This window comes from Oncorhynchus kisutch, linkage group LG15, assembly GCF_002021735.2.
Source record: "Oncorhynchus kisutch isolate 150728-3 linkage group LG15, Okis_V2, whole genome shotgun sequence".
Lineage (NCBI taxonomy): Eukaryota > Metazoa > Chordata > Actinopteri > Salmoniformes > Salmonidae > Oncorhynchus > Oncorhynchus kisutch.
The window spans coordinates 54,695,033-54,717,974 of NC_034188.2; the positions used below are offsets into that span (position 1 = coordinate 54,695,033).

Sequence of the window (22,942 nt, forward strand, 5' to 3'; positions counted from 1 at the left end):
TATTCAGTCAAAGTTACTTCGTGGTCTTAGTCTCTCCTCTTGTATGCACCATCCAGTAGGTCCCTGTCCCGCAATGTAGAATGGCTCCTTGCTACTGACTGCTCTGTGGGCCTGTCTGTTTGGGTCTCTTGGTTTCAAGGATCTACACACACACACACACACACACACTGATAGAGAAACAGGTCTAGGCGTCCTCAACATCCTTACATTGAACATCACTCTACTTGTCGTTTACATGAATTTATTTTGCGAAAGGAGGAAAGACTAGTGGAGAATTCATGTATAGCCCTGGATAAGACTGGTTCTTGTGTCTTGAACATATGACTAGAGATTGCAGGTGGATTCTGATAATGATGCTATACTGTACTCCAGCACAATGAATGTGGGGTTTGGGATGATCTTCATTCCCTCAGTATGGGAGAATCAGCACTTTTTACACTGCCATACCTTAAAACTGTCATTCTACTCAGAATGCCATCACCATAGTTATTTTCTAGACGTGACATACTTTTACTACGATCCCCTTCCCTTGGATGTAAAGTGTGATTGATTGGCTGTTCTATTCTCTGACGACAAAAGACGAGCAATGGTTTTTGGATAGAAGGCTTTAATGATTGTGTGTCACTTTTAGACATTGAGCGGGAACTTCAGCTGAAACACCAATGCTTTTCCCTTATTTTTTTACTCAAATGTTTATTTTGTTGTTTTACATTCTCCTTTTTGGTGTTTGTTTAAATACGTATTTAATGTCTATATGCTGTATATTGGATCTCATTTTTTGTTGTCTTCTATCACATTATAGCCATTGTTATTGACATTTTGAGTCATTGTCTAAATGAGAAAAAAATAAATATATGAAAAAATAAATAAACAGAAACAGATTAATTTGTAAAATAAAGTGTCCACTTTGTATTTATTTGATGTTTTTGCACGTTTCCTCAAAGTGTGGTGGATTGTCAATCACTATTAATGCAAAATGTGTTAAATAACCTATATTATGAATGACATATCCCATGTTACAGCTGTGTGCAATATAATGGACAGAAGAAAACATGGATGGTCTGCTTTAAGTGGAGGAAGCCTGCAGATTGGCACCTCTCCTAAATCCAACCACCCTAGGGGGAAATCCCACTTCTCAGGGTTAGGCTATTGTGGATTTCATTTTAGCCACATTTTTTTTTGTGGTCAGGATCAAATCAAATCATCACATCAAATTTTATTGGTCAAATACACATGGTTTGCAGATGTTAATGCAAGTGCAGCGAAATGCTTGTGATTCTAGTTCCCGACAGTGCAGCAATATCTAACAAGTAATCAAACAAATTCATAATGACTACCTTATTTATACACACAAATGTAAAGGGATGAATAAGAATATGTACATATGGATGAGCGATGGCCGTGTGGCATAGGCAAGATGCAGTAGATGGTGTAGAATACAGTATATACATATGAGATGGATAATGTAGGATATGTAGACATTATCAAAGTGCTGTTATTTAAAGTGACTAGTGATACCTTTATTAAATACATTTATTACATTTATTAAAGTGGCCAGAGATTTGAGTCTGTATGTTGGCCGCAGCCACTCAATGTTAGTGATGGCTGTTTAACAGTCTGATGGCCTTGAGATAGAAGCTGTTTTTCACTCTCTCGGTCCCTGCTTTGATGCACCTGTACTGACCTCGCCTTCTGGATGATAGCGGGGTGAACAGGCAGTGGCTCGGGTGGTTGTTGTCTTTGATCTTTTTGGCCTTCCTGTGACATCGGTTGCTGTAGGTGTCCTGGAGGGCAGGTAGTTTGCTCCCGGTGATGCGTTGTGCAGACCGCACCACCCTCTGGAGAGCCTCGCGATTGTGGGCGGAGCAGTTGCCGTACCAGGCGGTGATACAGCCCGACAGGATGCTCTCGAATGTGCATCTGTAAAAGTTTGTGATTCTAGGATGAGTTACATTAATCATGTCAGTAAGGGCTGGCAACATTACATTAATCATGTCAGTAAGGGCTGGCAACATTACATTAATCATGTCTGTAATGGCTGGCAACATTACATTAATCATGTCTGTAAGGGCTGGCAACATTACATTAATCATGTCTGTAATGGCTGACAACATTACATTAATCATGTCTGTAAGGGCTAACATGATTACATTAATCATGTCTGTAAGGGCTGGCAACATTACATTAATCATGTCTGTAAGGGCTGGCAACATTACATTAATCATGTCTGTAAGGGCTGACAACATTACATTAATCATGTCTGTAAGGGCTGGCAACATTACATTAATCATGTCTGTAAGGGCTGGCAACATTACATTAATCATGTCTGTAAGGGCTGACAACATTACATTAATCATGTCTGTAAGGGCTGACAACATTACCTTAATCATGTATGTAATGGCTGACATGATTACATTAATCATGTCTGTAATGGCTGACATGATTACATTAATCATGTCTGTAATGGCTGACATGATTACATTAATCATGTCTGTAAGGGCTGACAACATTACATTAATCATGTCTGTAATGGCTGACATGATTACATTAATCATGTCTGTAAGGGCTGGCAACATTACATTAATCATGTCTGTAATGGCTGGCAACATTACATTAATCATGTCTGTAAGGGCTGGCAACATTACATTAATCATGTCTGTAAGGGCTGGCAACATTACATTAATCATGTCTGTAAGGGCTGGCAACATTACATTAATCATGTCTGTAAGGGCTGACATGATTACATTAATCATGTCTGTAAGGGCTGGCAACATTACATTAATCATGTCTGTAAGGGCTGACATGATTACATTAATCATGTCTGTAAGGGCTGGCAACATTACATTAATCATGTCTGTAAGGGCTGACATGATTACATTAATCATGTCTGTAAGGGCTGACATGATTACATTAATCATGTCTGTAATCATGTCTGTAAGGGCTGACAAATTTCCAAAAAGAAAAAGGGCCTTTACTGATAAAGGAGGTGTTTCATTATAAAGTAATGCTGCTGAGTCTCGAGTCTCCACCAGAGGACAGGATATTACAGTTTAATACGACACCCAATCTCAGACACCCAATTCAAACGATTTAGTCTTGGGTGTCGTTAACACACCTACTAAGAGAGTTGGAGTGGGAACTGGATGTTTCTGGTGCAGGACACTTGAAGTGATACCTAAAAAAAGAACAACGCGATCCCCCCAAAAACAGTTAGGCAGTTTTGATAATTGCTTGATCACTGGGGATTAATTGCTGTGGGGTAATTCAAGTAAACATTAACCTTCACGTGAAAAGCATAATTCTGTAACAATGCATGTTTTCAACTCTCAACTAAAATCATTACGGTAATGGGAGTGTTTAACACAAGTAGAGCAGTGAAGACTGGTGGGAGGAGCTATAGGAAGACAGGCTCATTGGAATTGTTGAAAAGGGATAATTGGAATGGGGTCAAATGTGGTTTCCATATGTTTGAGGTGTTTAATTACATTCCAGCCATTACAATGAGCCCCTCCTGCTATAGCTCCTCCCACCAGCCTCGTCGGACTTACAGTGAGATGAAGTTAGCATAGGTGGTTGACAATAGTAGCATCCACAGTTTCATGTTGCTCCTGACCTGACCTTGATAGTGGATTAAGGTAGGTCTGGAATGGATGGATTCTTTGTGTTGCTCTAGTCTTGCTCGGGCTTAATGAAGGCTGAGCCACTAGTTTGACTTGCTGGGGTTGCTACTAACCTGTTCCAACAGACCAACACAAGAAAACACAGGGTGTTACTGGGTTCACCCTCCACCAACTGTCACAGCCAATAAGCCTGAATGAAGAGTGAAACCAGGAGAACTGGAATAACATTTGGTCTCAGTGAAACTGAACCACTGTGACAGGTGAAACAACTTACAAACCAATGTATTTTAATTTAAAAAAAAAACAACATTGGACCTAGGTAGATTTCAGTTGAAGAGCCAACAGTTTTCCATAAGTAGGCTATCTACAGTGCATGCCTCTATGTGGCATGTGGTACAATCCAGGCATAAGAAAAAATAATCTCACCTCTGTCATTAGAAATAAGAATGTGTGTGTGATCAGCACAAACAATGGACAATAAATAGTGTGGCTGTATCAGGTTTGTATGTTTTGTTTAGAATAAGGGTGGTTACTGGGTTACTGACTGGAGGAGTGGTCGCCACCAGGACGCCGCGCCCCTTTCGGCGTCTGTCAGGAAGTGAATTAAAGAAAAATAGGAGCGCAAAACCGCGGAGACCGTGGGGCGCAGCGGGTCAAACATACAGGGGCCGATTTGGAGTTTTTACCAGTAAACTAGGAATCTGAATGCTGCATATCCACGGACAACACTGCAAAAATGCTCATTAAAGAATTGTAAGTAAAAATGTTTTAAAATATATGCTGTTTAGTCAAAGCGTGTTGCGCAGGAGAACGATGGATGCGCTGTCATACACAGGCAAACATTGGCAAAATTCCTTGCGTGACAGTTATCCTGCTCTATTCGTTTATAGTGTTTTCCTCTGTTAGTCTAGTATTGCCTACTTACTATTTGGGAATTCGAAAAACGCATGTGCAAGCTGTCAAGTTTGTCAATGGAGAGGGCTATTGACTGCTTGTTGCCCGTGTCCTCCCTGTATGGACATACTCATTGAATGAATTCATCAAGTAGAATATTCATTAACACATTGTACAAATTGGAAATGTATTGTCATTTTACCAACATTATTTAATGAGCTTAACTTACAAAGTGCCACTTTAACATTGTAACTATAACTTGAATTATAATCCTCCCATGCATCATCAGGCCTACTAAAACACATAGAAGGGTGTGCCTTTATACACTCGTATGCCAAGTATACACTTGCATGCCATGTCATCTAACTCATTGGTTACTAGAGTCAACAACTGCCATATCAACGTGTCATCCTGATGCCTCAAACCTGCCTGTATCAATACCGTATAATTAGTATGGTGCCTGTCTGGGCTCCCATTACACCCAGATATGTTATAATGAAATATTCAGGCGTGCTTAGACTGGGAACAAGTGGTGATTATTGCCCATTGTATACGGGCAGAGGATCGGGACAAACGTAATTGTTTTCTGACAGTAGAGATCTACACCTGGCTTCAATTTCCTCCATGACAATATTACAGCTAGCATCAGTAGCATGTTGCAATGTTTATAGTTGGTAGGTAGAGCTGGCCAATATGGTCAAAAATCCATAAGGAGACAAAATTGCCTGTCTTGATGCAATAATGGAAAATAGAAAATTCATGTGCACCACATTTTATGATCCTTTAAACTACCGCTACTAGTTTGGTGGTTGTAACCATCTCTTGTCCCATTAACAGTCACCCATATTAGCAAACTTATTTTATTTCAAACTTCACATTTCTCTAGTACAGCCTACTTATTGTAATGAATGATATCAGCAAAATGCCTGCGATAAGTGATCCAGTATGGTCGGTATCGATTCATTTTTGGTTTATCGTCCCAGCTCTATTAGGCTAAACTTGTTTTTGATTAGCCTACTATTAGAAGTTAATGTCAGAGAATTGTCGGTCGAACTAATAAATCAAGTGATAAGTTAAATGAGCAATGACATTAGTCATGAGCTGCAGGTGTAGTTGGTGTTTAAATGTGTTGTGTTGTAAAGTGACGTTGCTCTCTCTCTCTCTCTCTCTCTCTCTCTCTCTCTCTCTTCTAGTCGAGTCGTCCTCCCCATATCTGTGGAAGAAGTAAGTACTGACTGAGTGTCATTTCTTTGTGTCTTAAACTCTTGCTTCATGTCACAAATCGAGCTGGTCAAGCTACATTCTCGTTTTCTGATGCGACCGTCAAATTGAGCTCAACCATTAGCTAGCCCTATAAATGTGCCGTATACACCAGTGGAACATGCATGGGGCTAACCAATTATCTAGCATGCCTATGCTCTTGAGGAATCAGGGCAGTTTGTCTGCATTATGTTCCTCTATCCTTGAAGTTCCTGTTTGTACATGCCTTTTTATGATGATGTGTGTGTGGGGGGCATGTGTGTGGGGCGTGTGTGTGCGGGCAGTTGGCATGGTTTCCATTATGTTTACATTGGCAGCATATTGGTTGCAGTGGGTAACTAGCCACACACATTCAGGTCAGACATTGTCAGAAACTATTAGCTATGTTAATTCTAACAGAGCACCGTATTCTGACTGAAGCTTAGCAGTTGAAGTCATTAGTTGTGGGTCGTTCCATGTTATTTCAGCAAGCCAGAGCACCCACCATCTCCGATTGTTCTGAAATAATTTCTGTAATTCGAAACGGATAGGATTAACAGTCCTGCAACATTATTTTGTTGAAATATAGTATAATCTCTGAGAAATTAAGCTAATGTATTGCACCCAAATTGGCCAATTTAATTTATATAATATTCAATAAATATAGTACCTGACATCCGATTTGGACCAAACTTTTTTCTAACAATGAGCAAACCATGAGGAATCCAGAGAAATGGTTAACAGACCCCACACCAATCCCATCCCAGTATCAGTTCTCAATGTCTGACAAGTAGTATGGAGCTGCAGCTCTGAGTATTGTTTCTTCGTCATATGTAATGTATTCTCAGTGAATTTGTTGATGTTTTTTTCCCCCCTGTTCAGAGAAATGTGTCATTTAGGTTGTTAGGTTTATGGCTCATCCTACATCCTGTTATTACCAGGTTCTGACCACTAGATGGTGCTGTTCCTGCTATTAGGTGGGAAAAGTTTGAAGAACTTGTTAAAGGGATAGTTCACCCAAATTACAAAATTACTTTGATTTCCTTACCCCTGTAAGCAGGTATGACAGCAAGGAATATTAATCTTTCGATTAACCAAAATGTAAAATTTTTTGGTTTTTAAACAACAAATTGACTGACGTCGGTTCAATTATTTGAATTCCATTTCGTTCCGTTTTTTTGTCTGTGAGCTCAATGCGCACATAGCGCTGCAGTTTCTCTTGAGATAAATTAGATCATGCCCGAACTGTGCGACCTAATAGGAGTTGTAGTTTCTAAAAGACCAATGTTCTACAGAAAACGTGCTTATGTTTTGATTTTCACAATTTTATCCATAGAAGGGTCCTTTTGGAGGAAAGATTGTTGAAATATATTTGACAATTGTATCTTTATGCATAATTAATTGAAGTTGGAATATTTGTGATATTTTGGCCATACCCAGGCCTCCTTTAATACTCCATAATGTTTCATGTGTAGGTGCTACAAAACAAAAGGTGGTGTCATATGAAGCTTTACTGCTTGCTTTGTAATATCAATAGTATTTTGATTGAAATAACAGATTTCTTACATAAATGTAGGAATATTAAGTAGGTATATTGAAGAATCTAAACATGATTATTGAAAATAAACCTTTATGGATTTGGCAAATTTTAAAATATATTGTTGAACACGATATACTCTAGATGCATATCAAAGTTTCAGAGTGGGGTCTCTGCTACTTTTACTTATAAAATTGGATTCAAAATGGTTGGACTCTGCTGATGATTTGCAGGATGTGCAATGATACAAGTAGGGCGGCAGGGTAGCCTAGTGGTTAGAGCATTGGACTAGTAACCGAAAGTTTGCAAGTTCAAATCCCCGAGCTGACAAGGTACAAAATCTGTCGTTCTGCCCCTGAACAGGCAGTTAACCCACTGTTCCTAGGCTGTCATTGAAAATAAGAATTTGTTCTTAACTGACTTGCCTAGTAAAATAAAGGGGAAAAAAAAGGGGAAAAAGGGGGGGGTGCTGTGATTGGTTAAATAGCCTACTATGCCATTTTCTCTGTATAAAATAGGCCATACCTTTAAAACTTCCTTGGCCAGACAGAGGAAGATGTCCAGATGAGTCACACACACTTAGGGGGACAATAGATGAAACACTGGTTTTACACGTGTTGTCACATTCCTAACCACCCACTTGCGCATGAGATGGAGCCACCAAAATAACTCTATTTGGTAGAGGATGTGATTTTACCCCCCTCTCCCTCCAAACAGAGCTGTTTCACCTGTTGAAAGCATCTCATCAAATCAGCACAGTACGAACTACCAACCATACACACTGCACTTAAAACCCCACCACAGGCGCACTAATACCCTGTAATTGGAAGGCTAGTCTGTGATTTAATTGTCAGTTTGCTGTTGGTTGCTGAGTAGTGTTCATGTGTAGCAAGTGAGTCACCAGTTCCCTGTGAGTCACTAGCTCCCTGACACACAGTGGCCACGTTCCAGCACAACGTTATTGTAGTCACGCTGCACACAGCAGCAAATGGTCTCGTTCCACGTCATCGACTGCTGCTGAGTGACTCCAGGCCTGTGCTGGTGGATGGATGGGGTGTGCTGCCTAGGCTGGGACAGCAGAGTTGGAGACTGTAATCAACCTGCCAAATGTCTTCGACAGAGCTCAACATCCTCACATCAAATCAAATCAAATCAAATCAAATTTATTTATATAGCCCTTCGTACATCAGCTGATATCTCAAAGTGCTGTACAGAAACCCAGCCTAAAACCCCAAACAGCAAGCAATGCAGGTGGAGAAGCACAGTGGCTAGGAAAAACTCCCTAGAAAGGCCAATACCTAGGAAGAAACCTAGAGAGGAACCAGGCTATGTGGGGTGGCCAGTCCTCTTCTGGCTGTGCCGGGTGGAGATTATAACAGAACATGGTCAAGATGTTCAATGTTCATAAATGACCAGCATGGTCGAATAATAATAAGGCAGAACAGTTGAAACTAGAGCAGCAGCACAGTCAGGTGGAAGTTGAAACTGGAGCAGCAGCATGGCCAGGTAGACTGGGGACAGCAAGGAGTCATCATGTCAGGTAGTCCTGGGGCATGGTCCTAGGGCTCAGGTCAGTTGAAACTGGAACAGCAGCATGGCCAGGTGGACTGGGGACAGCAAGGAGTCATCATGTCAGGTAGTCCTGGGGCATGGTCCTAGGGCTCAGGTCCTCCGAGAGAGAGAAAGAAAGAGAGAAGGAGAGAATTAGAGAACGCACACTTAGATTCACACAGGACACCGAATAGGACAGGAGAAGTACTCCAGATATAACAAACTGACCCCAGCCCCCCGACACATAAACTACTGCAGCATAAATACTGGAGGCTGAGACAGGAGGGGTCAGGAGACACTGTGGCCCCATCCGAGGACACCCCCGGACAGGGCCAAACAGGAAGGATATAACCCCACCCACTTTGCCAAAGCACAGCCCCCACACCACTAGAGGGATATCTTCAACCACCAACTTACCATCCTGAGACAAGGCTGAGTATAGCCCACAAAGATCTCCGCCACGGCACAACCCAAGGGGGGGGGGGCGCCAACCCAGACAGGATGACCACAACAGTGAATCAACCCACTCAGGTGACGCACCCCCTCCAGGGACAGCATGAGAGAGCCCCAGCAAGCCAGTGACTCAGCCCCTGTAATAGGGTTAGAGGCAGAGAATCCCAGTGGAAAGAGGGGAACCGGCCAGGCAGAGACAGCAAGGGCGGTTCGTTGCTCCAGAGCCTTTCCGTTCACCTTCCCACTCCTGGGCCAGACTACACTCAATCATATGACCCACTGAAGAGATGAGTCTTCAGTAAAGACTTAAAGGTTGAGACCGAGTTTGCGTCTCTGACATGGGTAGGCAGACCGTTCCATAAAAATGGAGCTCTATAGGAGAAAGCCCTGCCTCCAGCTGTTTGCTTAGAAATTCTAGGGACAATTAGGAGGCCTGCGTCTTGTGACCGTAGCGTACGTATAGGTATGTACGGCAGGACCAAATCAGAGAGATAGGTAGGAGCATGCCCATGTAATGCTTTGTAGGTTAGCAGTAAAACCTTGAAATCAGCCCTTGCTTTGACAGGAAGCCAGTGTAGAGAGGCTAGCACTGGAGTAATATGATCAAATTTTTTGGTTCTAGTCAGGATTCTAGCAGCCGTATTTAGCACTAACTGAAGTTTATTTAGTGCTTTATCCGGGTAGCCGGAAAATAGAGCATTGCAGTAGTCTAACCTAGAAGTGACAAAAGCAGCCAATGAGGAAGTTGTTGGCAGAGAGACTGTCATCTGAAGGCTATTACAGGATGTTCCTTATGTTTGCTGATAGTCCTGTTATGCTGTTAAACTGTTATGCTGAAGTCGGTGTCTGTCTGGGCTAAATGCTCAAGGAACGTCCGGCGGAGGAAACAGAAAACTGTCCCTGTCCAGGTGCTCTGAGACGTGAATAGTCAGGGATGTGAATGGGGGGAACTGAGTTAATACAATCCCCCTTGTTCCTGAATTCATTTCCCTCACATTTGTGCCCACTGAAGTGGTTGCAGCTGTCTGTTAATGCAACTGGTGAACAATGGGGATGATTTAGTCTGTATAACTGTAGCTCACTCCTGTCTTCCTCTCCACAGTACCAAGTGGGTCAGCTGTACTCTGTGGCTGAGACCAGTAAGAATGAGACGGGTGGAGGAGAAGGGGTGGAGGTGCTGAAGAATGAACCCTATGAGAAGGATGGAGAGAAGGGCCAGTACACCCACAAGATATATCACCTGCACAGGTACGATTGGTCCACCCATTCATCCATCTACCCACCTACTCCCAACCACCCACCCACACCACCCACATGGTTAAAACAATGAATTTGAGTGGTTACATTTCTCCAGCTCCATCCCTCAGTTTCTGAAAAATTGGTGTGGTGGTCATTTTATTTCAAATGCAGATTTCATTGCATTTTTTTTTTAAAGCTTTCAAATTATACCGAACAAAAATATAAATGCAACATGCAACAATTTCAAAGATTTTACTGAGTTATAGTTCATATAAGGAAATGTGTCAATTTAAATGAATTCATTAGGCTCTAATCTATGGATTTCACATGCCTGGGCATTGGTGCAGCCATGGGCTCCCACTGCGGAACCAGGCCCAGCCAATCAGAATGAGTTTCCCCCACCTACCCTCAGACGATCCCACAGGTGAAGAAGCCGGATGTGGAGGTCCTGGGCTGCTGTGTTTACATATGGTCTGCGGTTGTGTGGCCTGTTGGACGTACTGCCAAATTCTCTAAAACGATGTTGGAGGTAGCTTATGGTAGAGAAATTAATATTTAATTATCTGGCAACAGCTCTGGCAGACATTCCTGCAGTCAGCGTGCCAATTGCATGATCCCTCAACTTGACACCTGTGGCATTGTGTTGTGTGATAAAACTGCACATTTTAAAGTGGCCTTTTAGTGTCCCCAGCACAAGGTGCACCTGTGTAATGATCCTGCTGTTTAATCAGCTTCTTGATATGCCACACCTGTCAGGTGGATGGAGCCTAGTGGTTAGAGCGTTGGGCCAGTAACCGAAAGGTTGCTGGATCGAATCCCTGAGCTGACAAGGTAAAAAGCTGTCATTCTGCCACTGAACAAGGCAGTTAACCCACTGATCGCCGGTAGTGTTGAAGATACAGATCCCTCATGGTAGGGTGGGCTATACAAATAGGGTGAACTTTGAGCACGTTTATCTGCTGAATGTTTTTGCATTTAGGGCCAAAAAATCACTTTCTCACCCCTTCTACCATGGGCAAGCATGTGGAGGGTTTTGTTCAAATAGGTGTGTTCATTTGGGTGCGGTGGATGTGGTCAAAAAGTGATTGAATTCATATGGATCGACCCCATAATAATATCTTCCTTTCTCTCTGCAGTAAAGTGCCAAACTATGTGCGCATTCTGGCACCATCAACTGCTCTTAACATCCACGAGAAGGCCTGGAATGCTTACCCCTACTGTCGGACGGGTAAGTCCCCTGCCCTTTGTTTACCTACCCCTTCTGTAGAGACAGAAGATGTTGAATAATTAACTCGGCCATACATGCTAGCAGTCAGCACTGTGAGGACATGCTATTGGAATCTTTGTAATGTCTGAACCTATAGCCAGACATTAATAGCCAGGGTATTAATAGTGTACAGTGCCTTGAATTTTTCCACATTTTGTTACGTTACAGCCTTACTCTATAATTGATTAAATTATATATTTTTCCTCATCAACTCACACACAGTACCCTATAATCACAAAACAAAAACAGGTTTTTATATATGTAGAACCCCCCCCCCCCTTATTTACATAAGTATTCAGACCTTTTGCTATGAGACCTGAAATTGAGCTCCGGTGCATCCTTTTTCCATTGATCATCCTTGAGATGTTTCTACAACTTGATTGGAGTCCACCTGTGGTATATTTAATTGATTAGACATGATTTGGAAAGGCACACGCCTGTCTATATAAGGTCTCACAGTTGACAGTGCATGTCAGAGCAAAAACCAAGCTATGAGATCGAAGGAATTGTCCGTGGAGTGCCGAGACAGGATTGTGTCGAAGCACAGATCTGGGGAAGGGTACCAAAACAAATTCTGCAGCATTTGAAGGTCCCCAAGAACACAGTGGCCTTCTTAAATGGAAGATGTTTGGAAACATCAAGACTCTTCCTAGAGCTGGCCGACCCAGACAAACTGAGCAATTAGGGGAGAAGGGCCTTGGTCAGGGAGGTGACCAAGAACCCGATGGTCACTCTTGACACAGCTCCAGAGTTCCTCTGTGGAGATGGGAGTACCTTCCAGAAGGACAACCATCTCTGCAGTACTCCACCAATCAGGCCTTTATGGTAGAGTGACCAGACAGAAGCCACTCCTCAGTAAAAGTCACATGACAGCTCACTTGGGAGTTTGCCAAAAGGTACCTAAAGGACCCTGAGACCATGAGATACAAGATTCTCTGGTCTGATGAAACCAAGATTGAACTTTTTGGCCTGAATGCCAAGCGTCACATCTAGAGGAAACCTGGCACCATCCCTACGGTAAAGCGTGGTGGCAGCATCATTCTGCGGGAATGTTTTTCAGCGGCAGGGACTGGGAGACTAGTAAGGATGGAGGAAAAGATGAATGGAGCAAAGTACAGAGAGATCTTTGGTGAAAACCTGCTCCAGAGTGCTTAGGACCACAGACTGGGGCAAAGGCTCACCTTCCAACAGGACAATGCAGGAGTAGCTTTGGGACAAGTCTCTGAATGTCCTTGAGTGGCCCAGCTAGAGCCTGGACTTGAACCCGATCTAACATCTCTGGAGAGACTTGAAAATAGCTGTGCAGCAATGCTCCCCATCCAACCTGACAGAGCATGAGCGGATCTGCAGAGAAGAATGGGAGAAACTCCCCAAATACAGGTGTGGTAAGCTTGTAGCGTCATACCCAAGAAGGCTCGAGGTTGTAATCGCTGCCTAAGGTGCTTCAACAAAGTACTGAGTAAAGGGTCTGAATACTTATGTAAATGTGATATTTCCATTTTAAATGTTTATTAATTAGTAAAAATTTATAAAATCTGTTTTTGCTTTGTCATTATGGGGTATTGTGTGTAGATTGAGGGGGGGAAAACTATTTAATCAATTTTAGATGAAGGCTGTAACGTAACAATGTGGAAAAAGTCAAGGGGTCTGAATACTTTCTGAATACTTTCTGAATACTTTCTGAATACTTTCTGAATACTTTCTGAATACTTTCTGTCTGTCTGTCTGTCTGTCTGTCTGTGTGTCTGTGTGTCTGTGTGTCTGTGTGTCTGTGTGTCTGTGTGTCTGTCAGTCAAAGGGACATCCAGTTTAATGGTTGAACTTTGTCACTCCTGGAGATGACATACTAATTTTTCAGATGTTAGAATCTCCGACCTACCGTTGTTGCCTGTATATATATTTTTTATGGTGTTTCCATTTTTGTAGTGGCGTAAGTGTCGTATTGGGACCTTCAGTCCCTAACTACTGGTGGACATTTATTTATTTGAGATTATTTATTCAAGTTTTTTTTACATTTCCGTTCCGTCCGTCCGTCCGTCCGTGCCCGCCCACACGCAGTGCCTTGCGAAAGTATTCTGCCCCCTTGAATTTGCGACCTTTTGCCACATTTCAGGGTTCAAACATAAAGATATAAAACTGTATTTTTTTGTGAAGAATCAACAACAAGTGGGACACAATCATGAAGTGGAACGACATTTATTGGATATTTCAAACTTTTTTAACAAATCAAAAACGGAAAAAATTGGGCGTGCAAAATTATTCAGCCCCTCTACTTTCAGTGCAGCAAACTCTCTCCAGAAGTTCAGTGAGGATCTCTGAATGATCCAATGTTGACCTAAATGACTAATGATGATAAATACAATCCACCTGTGTGTAATCAAGTCTCTGTATAAATGCACCTGCACTGTGATAGTCTCAGAGGTCCGTTAAAAGCGCAGAGAGCATCATGAAGAACAAGGAACACACCAGGCAGGTCCGAGATACTGTTGTGAAGAAGTTTAAAGCCGGATTTGGATACAAAAAGATTTCCCATGCTTTAAACATCCCAAGGAGCACTCTGCAAGCGATAATATTGAAATGGAAGGAGTATCAGACCACTGCAAATCTACAAAGACCTGGCCGTCCCTCTAAACTTTCAGCTCATACAAGGAGAAGACTGATCAGAGATGCAGCCAAGAGGCCCATGATCACTCTGGATGAACTGCAGAGATCTACAGCTGAGGTGGGAGACTCTGTCCATAGGACAACAATCAGTTGTATATTGCACAAATCTGGCCTTTATGGAAGAGTGGCAAGAAGAAAGCCATTTCTTAAAGATATCCAATAAAAGTGTCGTTTAAAGTTTGCCACAAGCCACCTGGGAGACACACCAAACATGTGGAAGAAGGTGCTCTGGTCAGATGAAACCAAAATTGAACTTTTTGGCAACAATGCAAAACGTTATGTTTGGCGTGAAAGCAACACAGCTCATCACCCTGTACACACCATCCCCACTGTCAAACATGGTGGTGGCAGCATCATGGTTTGGGCCTGCTTTTCTTCAGCAGGGACAGGGAAGATGGTTAAAATTGATGGGAAGATGGATGGAGCCAAATACAGAACCATTCTGGAAGAAAACCTGATGGAGTCAGCAAAAGACCTGAGACTGGGATGGAGATTTGTCTTCCAACAATACAATGATCCAAAACATAAAGCAAGATCTACAATGGAATGGTTCAAAAATAAACATATCCAGGTGTTAGAATGGCCACGTCAAAGTCCAGACCTGAATCCAATCGAGAATCTGTGGAAAGAACTGAAAACTGCTGTTCACAAATGCTCTCCATCCAACCTCACTGAGCTCGAGCTGTTTTGCAAGGAGGAATGGGAAAAAATGTCAGTCTCTCGATGTGCAAAACTGATAGAGACATACCCCAAGCGACTTACAGCTGTAATCGCAGCAAAAGGTGGCGCTACAAAGTATTAACTTAAGGGGGCTGAATAATTTTGCACACCCAATCTTTCAGTTTTTGATTTGTTAAAAAAGTTTGAAATATCCAATAAATGTCGTTCCACTTCATGATTGTGTCCCACTTGTTGTTGATTCTTCACAAAAAAATACAGTTTTATATCTTTATGTTTGAAGCCTGAAATGTGGCAAAAGGTCGCAAAGTTCAAGGGGGCCGAATACTTTCGCAAGGCACTATACGTCTTATCAGTTTGGTTGTTATCTTATCTGTTCCCCTAAACATTTTACTCTCTGTCTCCTCATGTCCATCTCTTCCCCTATTGCAGTTATTACAGTAAGTACTGTTTTCTTCTATACATTTACCCATACAGTATGTTGCTGTTTACTTGCACACTATTCAGCTGTAAACATGGTGAAAGAGGAGCTGGTAACCTTGCCTGTCAAAAGGAAAGAAGAGAAGTGGATGGGATGGGGCTGACTTAACACTTGGGGCTCCCGAGTGGCACAGCGGTCTAAGGCACTGCATCTCAGTGCTTGAGGCGTCACTACAGACACACCGGTTCGAATCCAGGCTGTATCACAACCGTAATTGGGAATCCCATAGGGCGGCGCACAATTGGCCCAGCGTCGTCCAGGTTTGGGCGGTGTAGGCCTTCATTGTAAATAAGAATTTGTTCTGAACTGACTTGCCTCGTTAAATAATTAAAGAAAAGAAAGACTGACACTGGTTTCGCCAGCGTCCGTGTGTGTCAGTGGTGTTAAGTACTTAAGTCGTTTTTTGGGGGTGTCTGTACTTTACTATTTATATTTTTGACATCTTTTAATTCACTACATTCCTAAAGAAAATAATGTACTTTTTACTCCATACATCTTCCTTGACACCCAACAGTCCTCGTTACATTTTGAATGCTTAGCAGGACAAGAAAATGGTCCAATTCATGCACATATCAAGATAACTGGTCATCCCTACTGCCTCTGATCTGGCGGACTCATTAAACACACACACTGTTTGTAAATGATGTCGGTGTTGGAGTGTGCTCTGGCTCTCAGTAAATATAAAAAGAAAGAAAAAAAAGAAAATGGTGCTGCCTGGTTTGCTTAATATAAGGAATTTGATTTATACTTTTACCTTTGATGATTAAGTATGTTTTAGCGATTACATTTACTTTTGATACTTAAGTATATTTAAAACCAAGTACTTTTAGACTTTTACTCAAGTAGTATTTTAGTGAGTGACTCACTTTTATTTGAGTCATTTTCTATTAAGGTATCTTTTACTTTTACTCAAGTATGACAATTGGGTACTTTTCCCACCACTGATGTGTGTGCTTATGTGACTCTTTCAGCTGTTGTTACTTGTACCACTGCTCTTAGCTAATGTATCCCTTAAGTTGTAATCACTAACAGTCCATATATTACAGACTCCGTTTTAGACCTGGGTTTGAAATCTTTCAAATCATTTAAACGTTTGCTTTAGCCTACATAGATTACCAGATTGGTGGGGTTTACAGGTTAGGGACTATTCTATTGATTGATTAAGCCGGGCGTGCTCAATCGAGCACAAGTATTTCAAATAGTGTTTGAACCCAGTATGTGCTGCTCACTTGAGACTGATCTTGTTCTTATGTATTGCTCTTCCTTCCTCCCACAGAATGAATACATGAAGGACAATTTTCTGATTAAAATTGAGACGTGGCACAAGCCCGACATGGGGGATCAGGACAATGTGAGTGAGCAGCTAATGTCATGAGTCTGAATGCATACCATGTCAGCCATGGACCTCCAGCACATCTAATTCAGTTAGCAGACGTCGCTAGTCCTTTAATTCGACCATTTCCCCTTTTACTGTATCTGTCCGACTCTTCCATTGACGTCATGTCAGACACTTAATTCCACTGACGTCATTTGTGTCCATTCCACTCACTTTGTGAAAGGATTCAGAAACCCTTCTCTTGTGCATTTTTTTGTTGTTGTTCTCAGACCTGCTTTGTTGGGTATGACACTGAATCAACATTTACACAATGTATCAAAGTGCCCTGTTATCAGGGTTGGGGTCAATTCTATTTCAATTCAATTTCCCTTGAAATTGGATTTAGAATGGCAATTTCAGTGTATTTCCTGAAACGAGTGGATTTAAATTGGCCACAACGCTGCATGTTATACCTGGTCTATGTAGTGACTACTAGAGAGGCATTCTTAGCTCTTGAAGTTGGTAACTTACTATAAATGATTCCCTGCATAGGTACACGGACTAGACCCAGAGCAATGGAAGAAGACTGAAGTAGTCTACATTGACATCGCTGACAAAACCCAAGTGGATGCCAAGGTGAGAGCATTGGTGGATCCGTGAGAATGTACTAGCAACTTATTATTAGTAATAAGCATGCTTTAAACTCTCTTTCTTTTCTAAACCCAGACGGATCAGGGTTGTACTCGAAGGCAGTAAATTGAGGGGGGAAAAAGTGACTGAAACAGGGAGGGAATACCTGAACTAGTTCAATAGAAATTCCCTTACCGAGAAAGCAGGCTTCTGGCAAACAGTTGTGGCAAATTTGCAGACAGCTCATATTTTCAAATGAAATTAGTTTTGTGGCCAACTGTTGCGACAAATTTTGAGGCGACTTGTGAACTTCTGGCAAACAATTCTAGGAAACTTGTGGTGAACTTTCTACTATTTGCTGCAAATTTGCTTCAAACTGATTATGAATATGCAAATTAGATAAGGTTTTTGATTACTTTGTGTATTCACAACATTGAAATGTTGTATGTACATAAACCAAATCACATACACATTAAAATGCAGTGCCTTCAGAAAGTATTCACACTGCTTGACTTTTTCCCACATTTTGTTGTTACAAAGTGGGATTAAAATGGATTTGTCATTTTTGTCAACGATCTACACAAAATACTCTAATGTCAAAGTGGAAAAAGAATTCTAACATTTGTAAAATGTTGTATATCTTGATTAGAAAAGTATTCAACCCCCTGAGTCAATACATGTTAGAATCACATTTGGCTGTGATTACAGCTGTGTCTTTCTGGGTACATCTCAGAGCTTTCCACACCTGGATTGTGCAACATTTTCCAATCTTTTTATTATTTTCAAAAATTCTTCAAGCTCTGCCAAATGTGGTTGTTTATCATTGCTAGACACCCATTGTCAGGTCTTGCCATAGATTTTCAAGCAGATTAAAGTAATCCATCTCTAAAAGTGAAGTTTTGCTTTGATGTCAAGTCAGCTCATGTTGATACCTTAGTTGTTGTGGTAGCTAACATGCTACTGAACAGTGACACTAGCATATTGACATGCATATTATTGGTGTTAGCTAAAAGACAGAAACGTATTCACCTACAAATTTAAGTTAGCTAGCTAGCTATCACATCAATTGTGAAAAATATGAAAGCTATCATCGCTAGCCGCTAGCTAGCCAGTCAGTGACGCTGACAGATTGAATCTGATCTAGCTAGCTAGCAAAAAAATGTGTTTCACTCTATCCCATAAAACATGACATTGCTTACCAGGCATCAATTAGCTTAAACTATTTAAGAGTTTATTAGCAAGTTAAGACACTCACCAGACAACTTTGGTAGGTAGCTAGATAGCTTGGTATCCATTTTCCAACAAATGTTTCTTCTCCCTCTGACTGGTCGTCATCAATGGTTACTCGTCTTGGAACTCTATGTTTAACAGAAATGGCAACAATAAATATTGTTGCCACAGGTTTTCTCTTAATGTTTATGGGTTTGCCACAGATTCAAATACAACCTTGAGCGAATTGTTTGCCAGAAAAAACCTCTGGCAAACTGTTTGCCACTGTTGCCAATAAATATTATTGTTGACAAAGGTTTCCCGCTGATTCAGCACTAGTGGCAAACATTTGCAAACTTCTGGCAACATTTTGTGGCAAGTTTGAACTTTGCCACAATTTTTGTTGTTGTAGTAAGGCTTAACAATTGTTTTTATTTACAAAATGTTCTACTACGTTTTGCAACGGTGTGCCCTAATGAATATGACCCAATTACCTGAACATAATTAAATAAAACACTGTCATCTTTGCATCTTACGCATCTGCTCACTCTGCTCCACACAGGACTATAAACCAGAAGAAGATCCTGCCATATTCAAATCAGAGAAAACAGGCAGGGGCCCCCTGGGGCCTAACTGGAAGGTACTACCCAAACCAATATTGCAACATTGTTGTCATATTTTTCACATCAGCTAATTTCACAAGGAGCTGTATCAAGAGTCATACAGTATATTTAGACAGTTGGGCCAGTGCTGTGTTTGTCTGAACATTCCGAGAGAGACAATATCACCTCCAGAGTAGTTGCTAAGTGTTAATTGATGCTTCCGCATTGTGCTGTTTATTTCGGATAGTTTTCCAAACCTATGAAGATGTCCAGTGAAAGCAGATATGTAATTTGTTGACACCACATCACAGTACCAACTTGGATACACATTGTCCCGAATGCTAATCGGTAAAAACGTCAGTAAAATTCGCCGATCTGTTTTGTTTGTTTACAACGGGTCATTTCATTGGGAATTGTCGGACGGTGCTCTTGTATTGTTATATCACCCAAATTTCGAAAATAAAGGAGGCCAACATGGCATCTGTTCTAAAATCTGTCCGTGGCACTCTTACTATACTGTATGGCTCTGGCTGTTTCCATTCTGGTTCTGAAGCTCCATCTGTATGTGTGTCATGAACTATTCTGCCTCTGCCTGAGGGTGTAATTAACGTTGTCTTTACCTCTGCAGAAAGAGCTTCCCAGCAACACAAACTCTCCTCACATGTGCGCCTATAAGTTAGTCACAGTCAACTTCAAATGGTGGGGGGTCCAGAACAAAATTGAGAACTTCATTCAGAAGGTACAGTAAGAGAAAGAGACTCAATTATTCCAGTGTTTGCATCATATTCTGTTATGGGGCCTTCATATCACCCACTGTACATGCAAAAAAAATGACTCTGCCCTGAAACCGTGAAGAAGAAACTAGTAGACGCGTTTGGCTGAGAAATAATATCTCCGAAGCTGTGCGGTTTCTATGGGTGTGACTAAAACTAGTTTACAGTAAAGACAAATGGTTTTCTGTCCTCTAGTGGCCAGACAGTGATTTGCCATAGAAATGTTACTCCAAGTTACACATCATAAATGCTGATATTAATAGTATTTGTTCCGTGTAATTATAAAAAATAAAAAACTTCCCCTCTTTGATTTCCAGCAAGAGAAGCGATTGTTTACAAAGTTCCACAGACAACTGTTCTGTTTGATTGATAAATGGATCGGACTGACAATGGAGGACATTCGACGTATCGAAGAGGAGACCCAAAAAGAGCTGGATGAGGTAATGTACTGTACATTTGTTTGGTCTTTGGCATTAATTAACTCCGAATGAGATGGACTACTGTCTTATCGGTTTTGTCATTAGCTTACGGAAATTTGCTATATGCTTTGTTGTTGTCCTAGATATCCTACTTATTGGTGTGTGTGTCTTTGTGTGTGTGTCTTTGTGTGTGTGTCTTTCAGATGAGGGTGAAGGATCCAGTCAAAGGGAGTTCTGCTTCAGAGGACTGAGACTGTGACCCGTGAGTACCGCTCTGTCTGCTCGTCAGTGGCCGTGTTCAGGGTCGCTTTAAAGTGATTTGCATCCGGAAACAATAATGAGCGTTTCTTATTGGACAAGTCCATGTCGTCCCTCCCTGTATAAGTTCATTTTCTTCCGCTTGGTACATAATGAACAAGACCCATGAAACCGAGGAGCCTGCACCTTACCCCACATGACTCAGCTACCGTGTTATCAGTGTCATAGTGTAATCGCTCCCATCTCACACTCTATATCAGGGTTCCCCAAATTTGGCCCTCTTTTGATTTTATTTGCCCCCCCCCCCCAAGTTTTCTGAGCTAGAAAAAACGTTTTCAAATGTTTTATCATGTTTTATTTTATTGTTCTACATAAGACTGTAAAAACAACAGCAAATCAGCTCCAAGTGATTTTCATTTTGGAAATGTGTTCCAAAGTATTCCCACGCGTAATAGAGAGATACTTTCTGTGGTTGTATACAAATGTATGCAATGTTTGAAATGATTGTTTTAGTCAAATATATTATTTTCGGGTTTCTTGCGGTGCAGTTGTTTTTTAAAATGGACTTTTTACCCCTTTTTTCTTCCCAGTTTCATGATATCCAATTGGTAGTTTACAGTCCTGTCCCATCACTGTAACTCCCATATGTACTCTGAAGAGGCAAAGGTCGAGAGCCATGCATCCTCCGAAACCCGACCCTGCTAAGCAGCACTGCTTCTTGAAACACTGCTTGCTTAACCCGGAAGCCGGCCGCACAAATGTGTCGGAGGAAACGGAGTACATCTCAGCGTGCATGCGCCCGGTCCGCCACAGGAGTAGCTAGAGTGCGATGGAAAAAGGAAATCCCGACTGGCCAAACCCTCCCCTTACCCGGACGACGCTAGGCCAATTGTGCGTTGCCTCATGGGTCTCCCGGTCCTGGCTGGCTGCGACACAGCCCGGGATCGAACCCGGATCTGTTGTGACGCCTCAAGCACTGCAGTGCCTTAGACCGCTTGCGCCTCTCGGAAGGCTTGTGGCACAGTTATTTTTTCTTTCTGCCCCCTGACCACCCGCTCAAGATTTTTTTTTGCCCGCGCCTGAATCTAGTCAATCCCTGCTCCATACCCTCAAGCAATATATTCTCTTATTGTGTGCAAGGAAACAAGACGTGTCCATCTTACAGAATTTGCATTTGATAGAAGACTATAATCAAGTCTGACAAATCTTTCTCTCCTTCCACTTTTTCAGATCTGTTACTGAGACACCAGCATCTCTGCCCTGCCCCAGTCCTTGGGAATTATATGGCTGTATGCAGACTTGACCCAAGGCTCTCTTCATCTCTGTCCCAGTCCTCTAAGGTCCTCCTATACTGTCCAGGCAAACCATGGAGAGGCCCCAGCAGCCCAGAGGTCCACAGGCCCCAGCAGCCCCAGAGGGCCATCCCATTCCTAACTAATTAGGTCATTTGTCCATTTTTTTTTTTTTATGGGAATTTTGTTTTAGAGTTGTAATGATAGTATTTTCTATTGTCTTAAGTCCTCCATGTGTTTTGTGGACAAAGCTGAATTTGTTGGTTTCTCCTCCTGTCTTTCAAAACACGCTGTCTCTTGTCTCTGTATTCCCCTCTTGGTTACAGTAAATGTTTCTTGCCCGCGGCCAACCGGACAACCTGCATCAGCAGGCTGAAATCCTGTTGTAGTGTTATGGCTTTGGGCTTAGGGATTTTTGGGGCAAGGAATATGGAACAATGTACCTGGTCTCTTCTTGAATAGAGATCTGAGTAAAAAAAACTAAAACATATCATGTACTGTATTTTTCTGTATTTATTCACAGGTCATTTTCTCTGTTGGATTGTGTAACACTTTTGTGCTTTAATGTATGGAGCGACATGTAGTTGTTCTATACGACCTATATTATTCAATATTAAAAACAATATATTTATACTCTTTGCATTCTGTGATTGTATTAATTTAATTTGTGCAAGAGACGTTTTCAAATTTTTATGACATGCTTGATTTTTCTTCACATCCTTTACAAAGAATTTCACCATATTGCAAAGAAATGGTTTAAAAGATCAAGATAAGTGAATCTCTTTACCCATTGTTCATATGGTTTTTCAAAATGGAACTCA

At 41.6% G+C, this 22,942-nt stretch overlaps 1 protein-coding gene across 1 annotated transcript; it reads left to right on the plus strand.

Moving 5' to 3' along the window:
- Positions 1 to 4,188: 4,188 nt before the first annotated feature.
- LOC109906053 (phosphatidylinositol transfer protein alpha isoform-like) lies at positions 4,189 to 22,754 on the plus strand. Its single transcript, XM_020503707.2, has 12 exons — positions 4,189 to 4,373; positions 5,708 to 5,738; positions 10,397 to 10,542; positions 11,670 to 11,761; positions 15,575 to 15,582; positions 16,900 to 16,974; positions 17,491 to 17,574; positions 19,340 to 19,417; positions 20,008 to 20,118; positions 20,470 to 20,592; positions 20,775 to 20,833; positions 22,060 to 22,754. Exons 1-11 carry the CDS (start codon positions 4,357 to 4,359, stop codon positions 20,820 to 20,822), a joined length of 813 nt encoding a protein of 270 aa, XP_020359296.1. The 5' UTR covers positions 4,189 to 4,356; the 3' UTR covers positions 20,823 to 20,833; positions 22,060 to 22,754.
- Positions 22,755 to 22,942: the final 188 nt, after the last annotated feature.

Bases quoted from the DNA above. Each gene is read 5' to 3' on its own strand.
- LOC109906053 (XM_020503707.2), top strand. The intron at 5,739-10,396 runs GTAAGTACTGAC...TCCTCTCCACAG, and splicing joins TCCCCATATCTGTGGAAGAA to TACCAAGTGGGTCAGCTGTA. The intron at 16,975-17,490 runs GTGAGTGAGCAG...TTCCCTGCATAG, and splicing joins ACATGGGGGATCAGGACAAT to GTACACGGACTAGACCCAGA.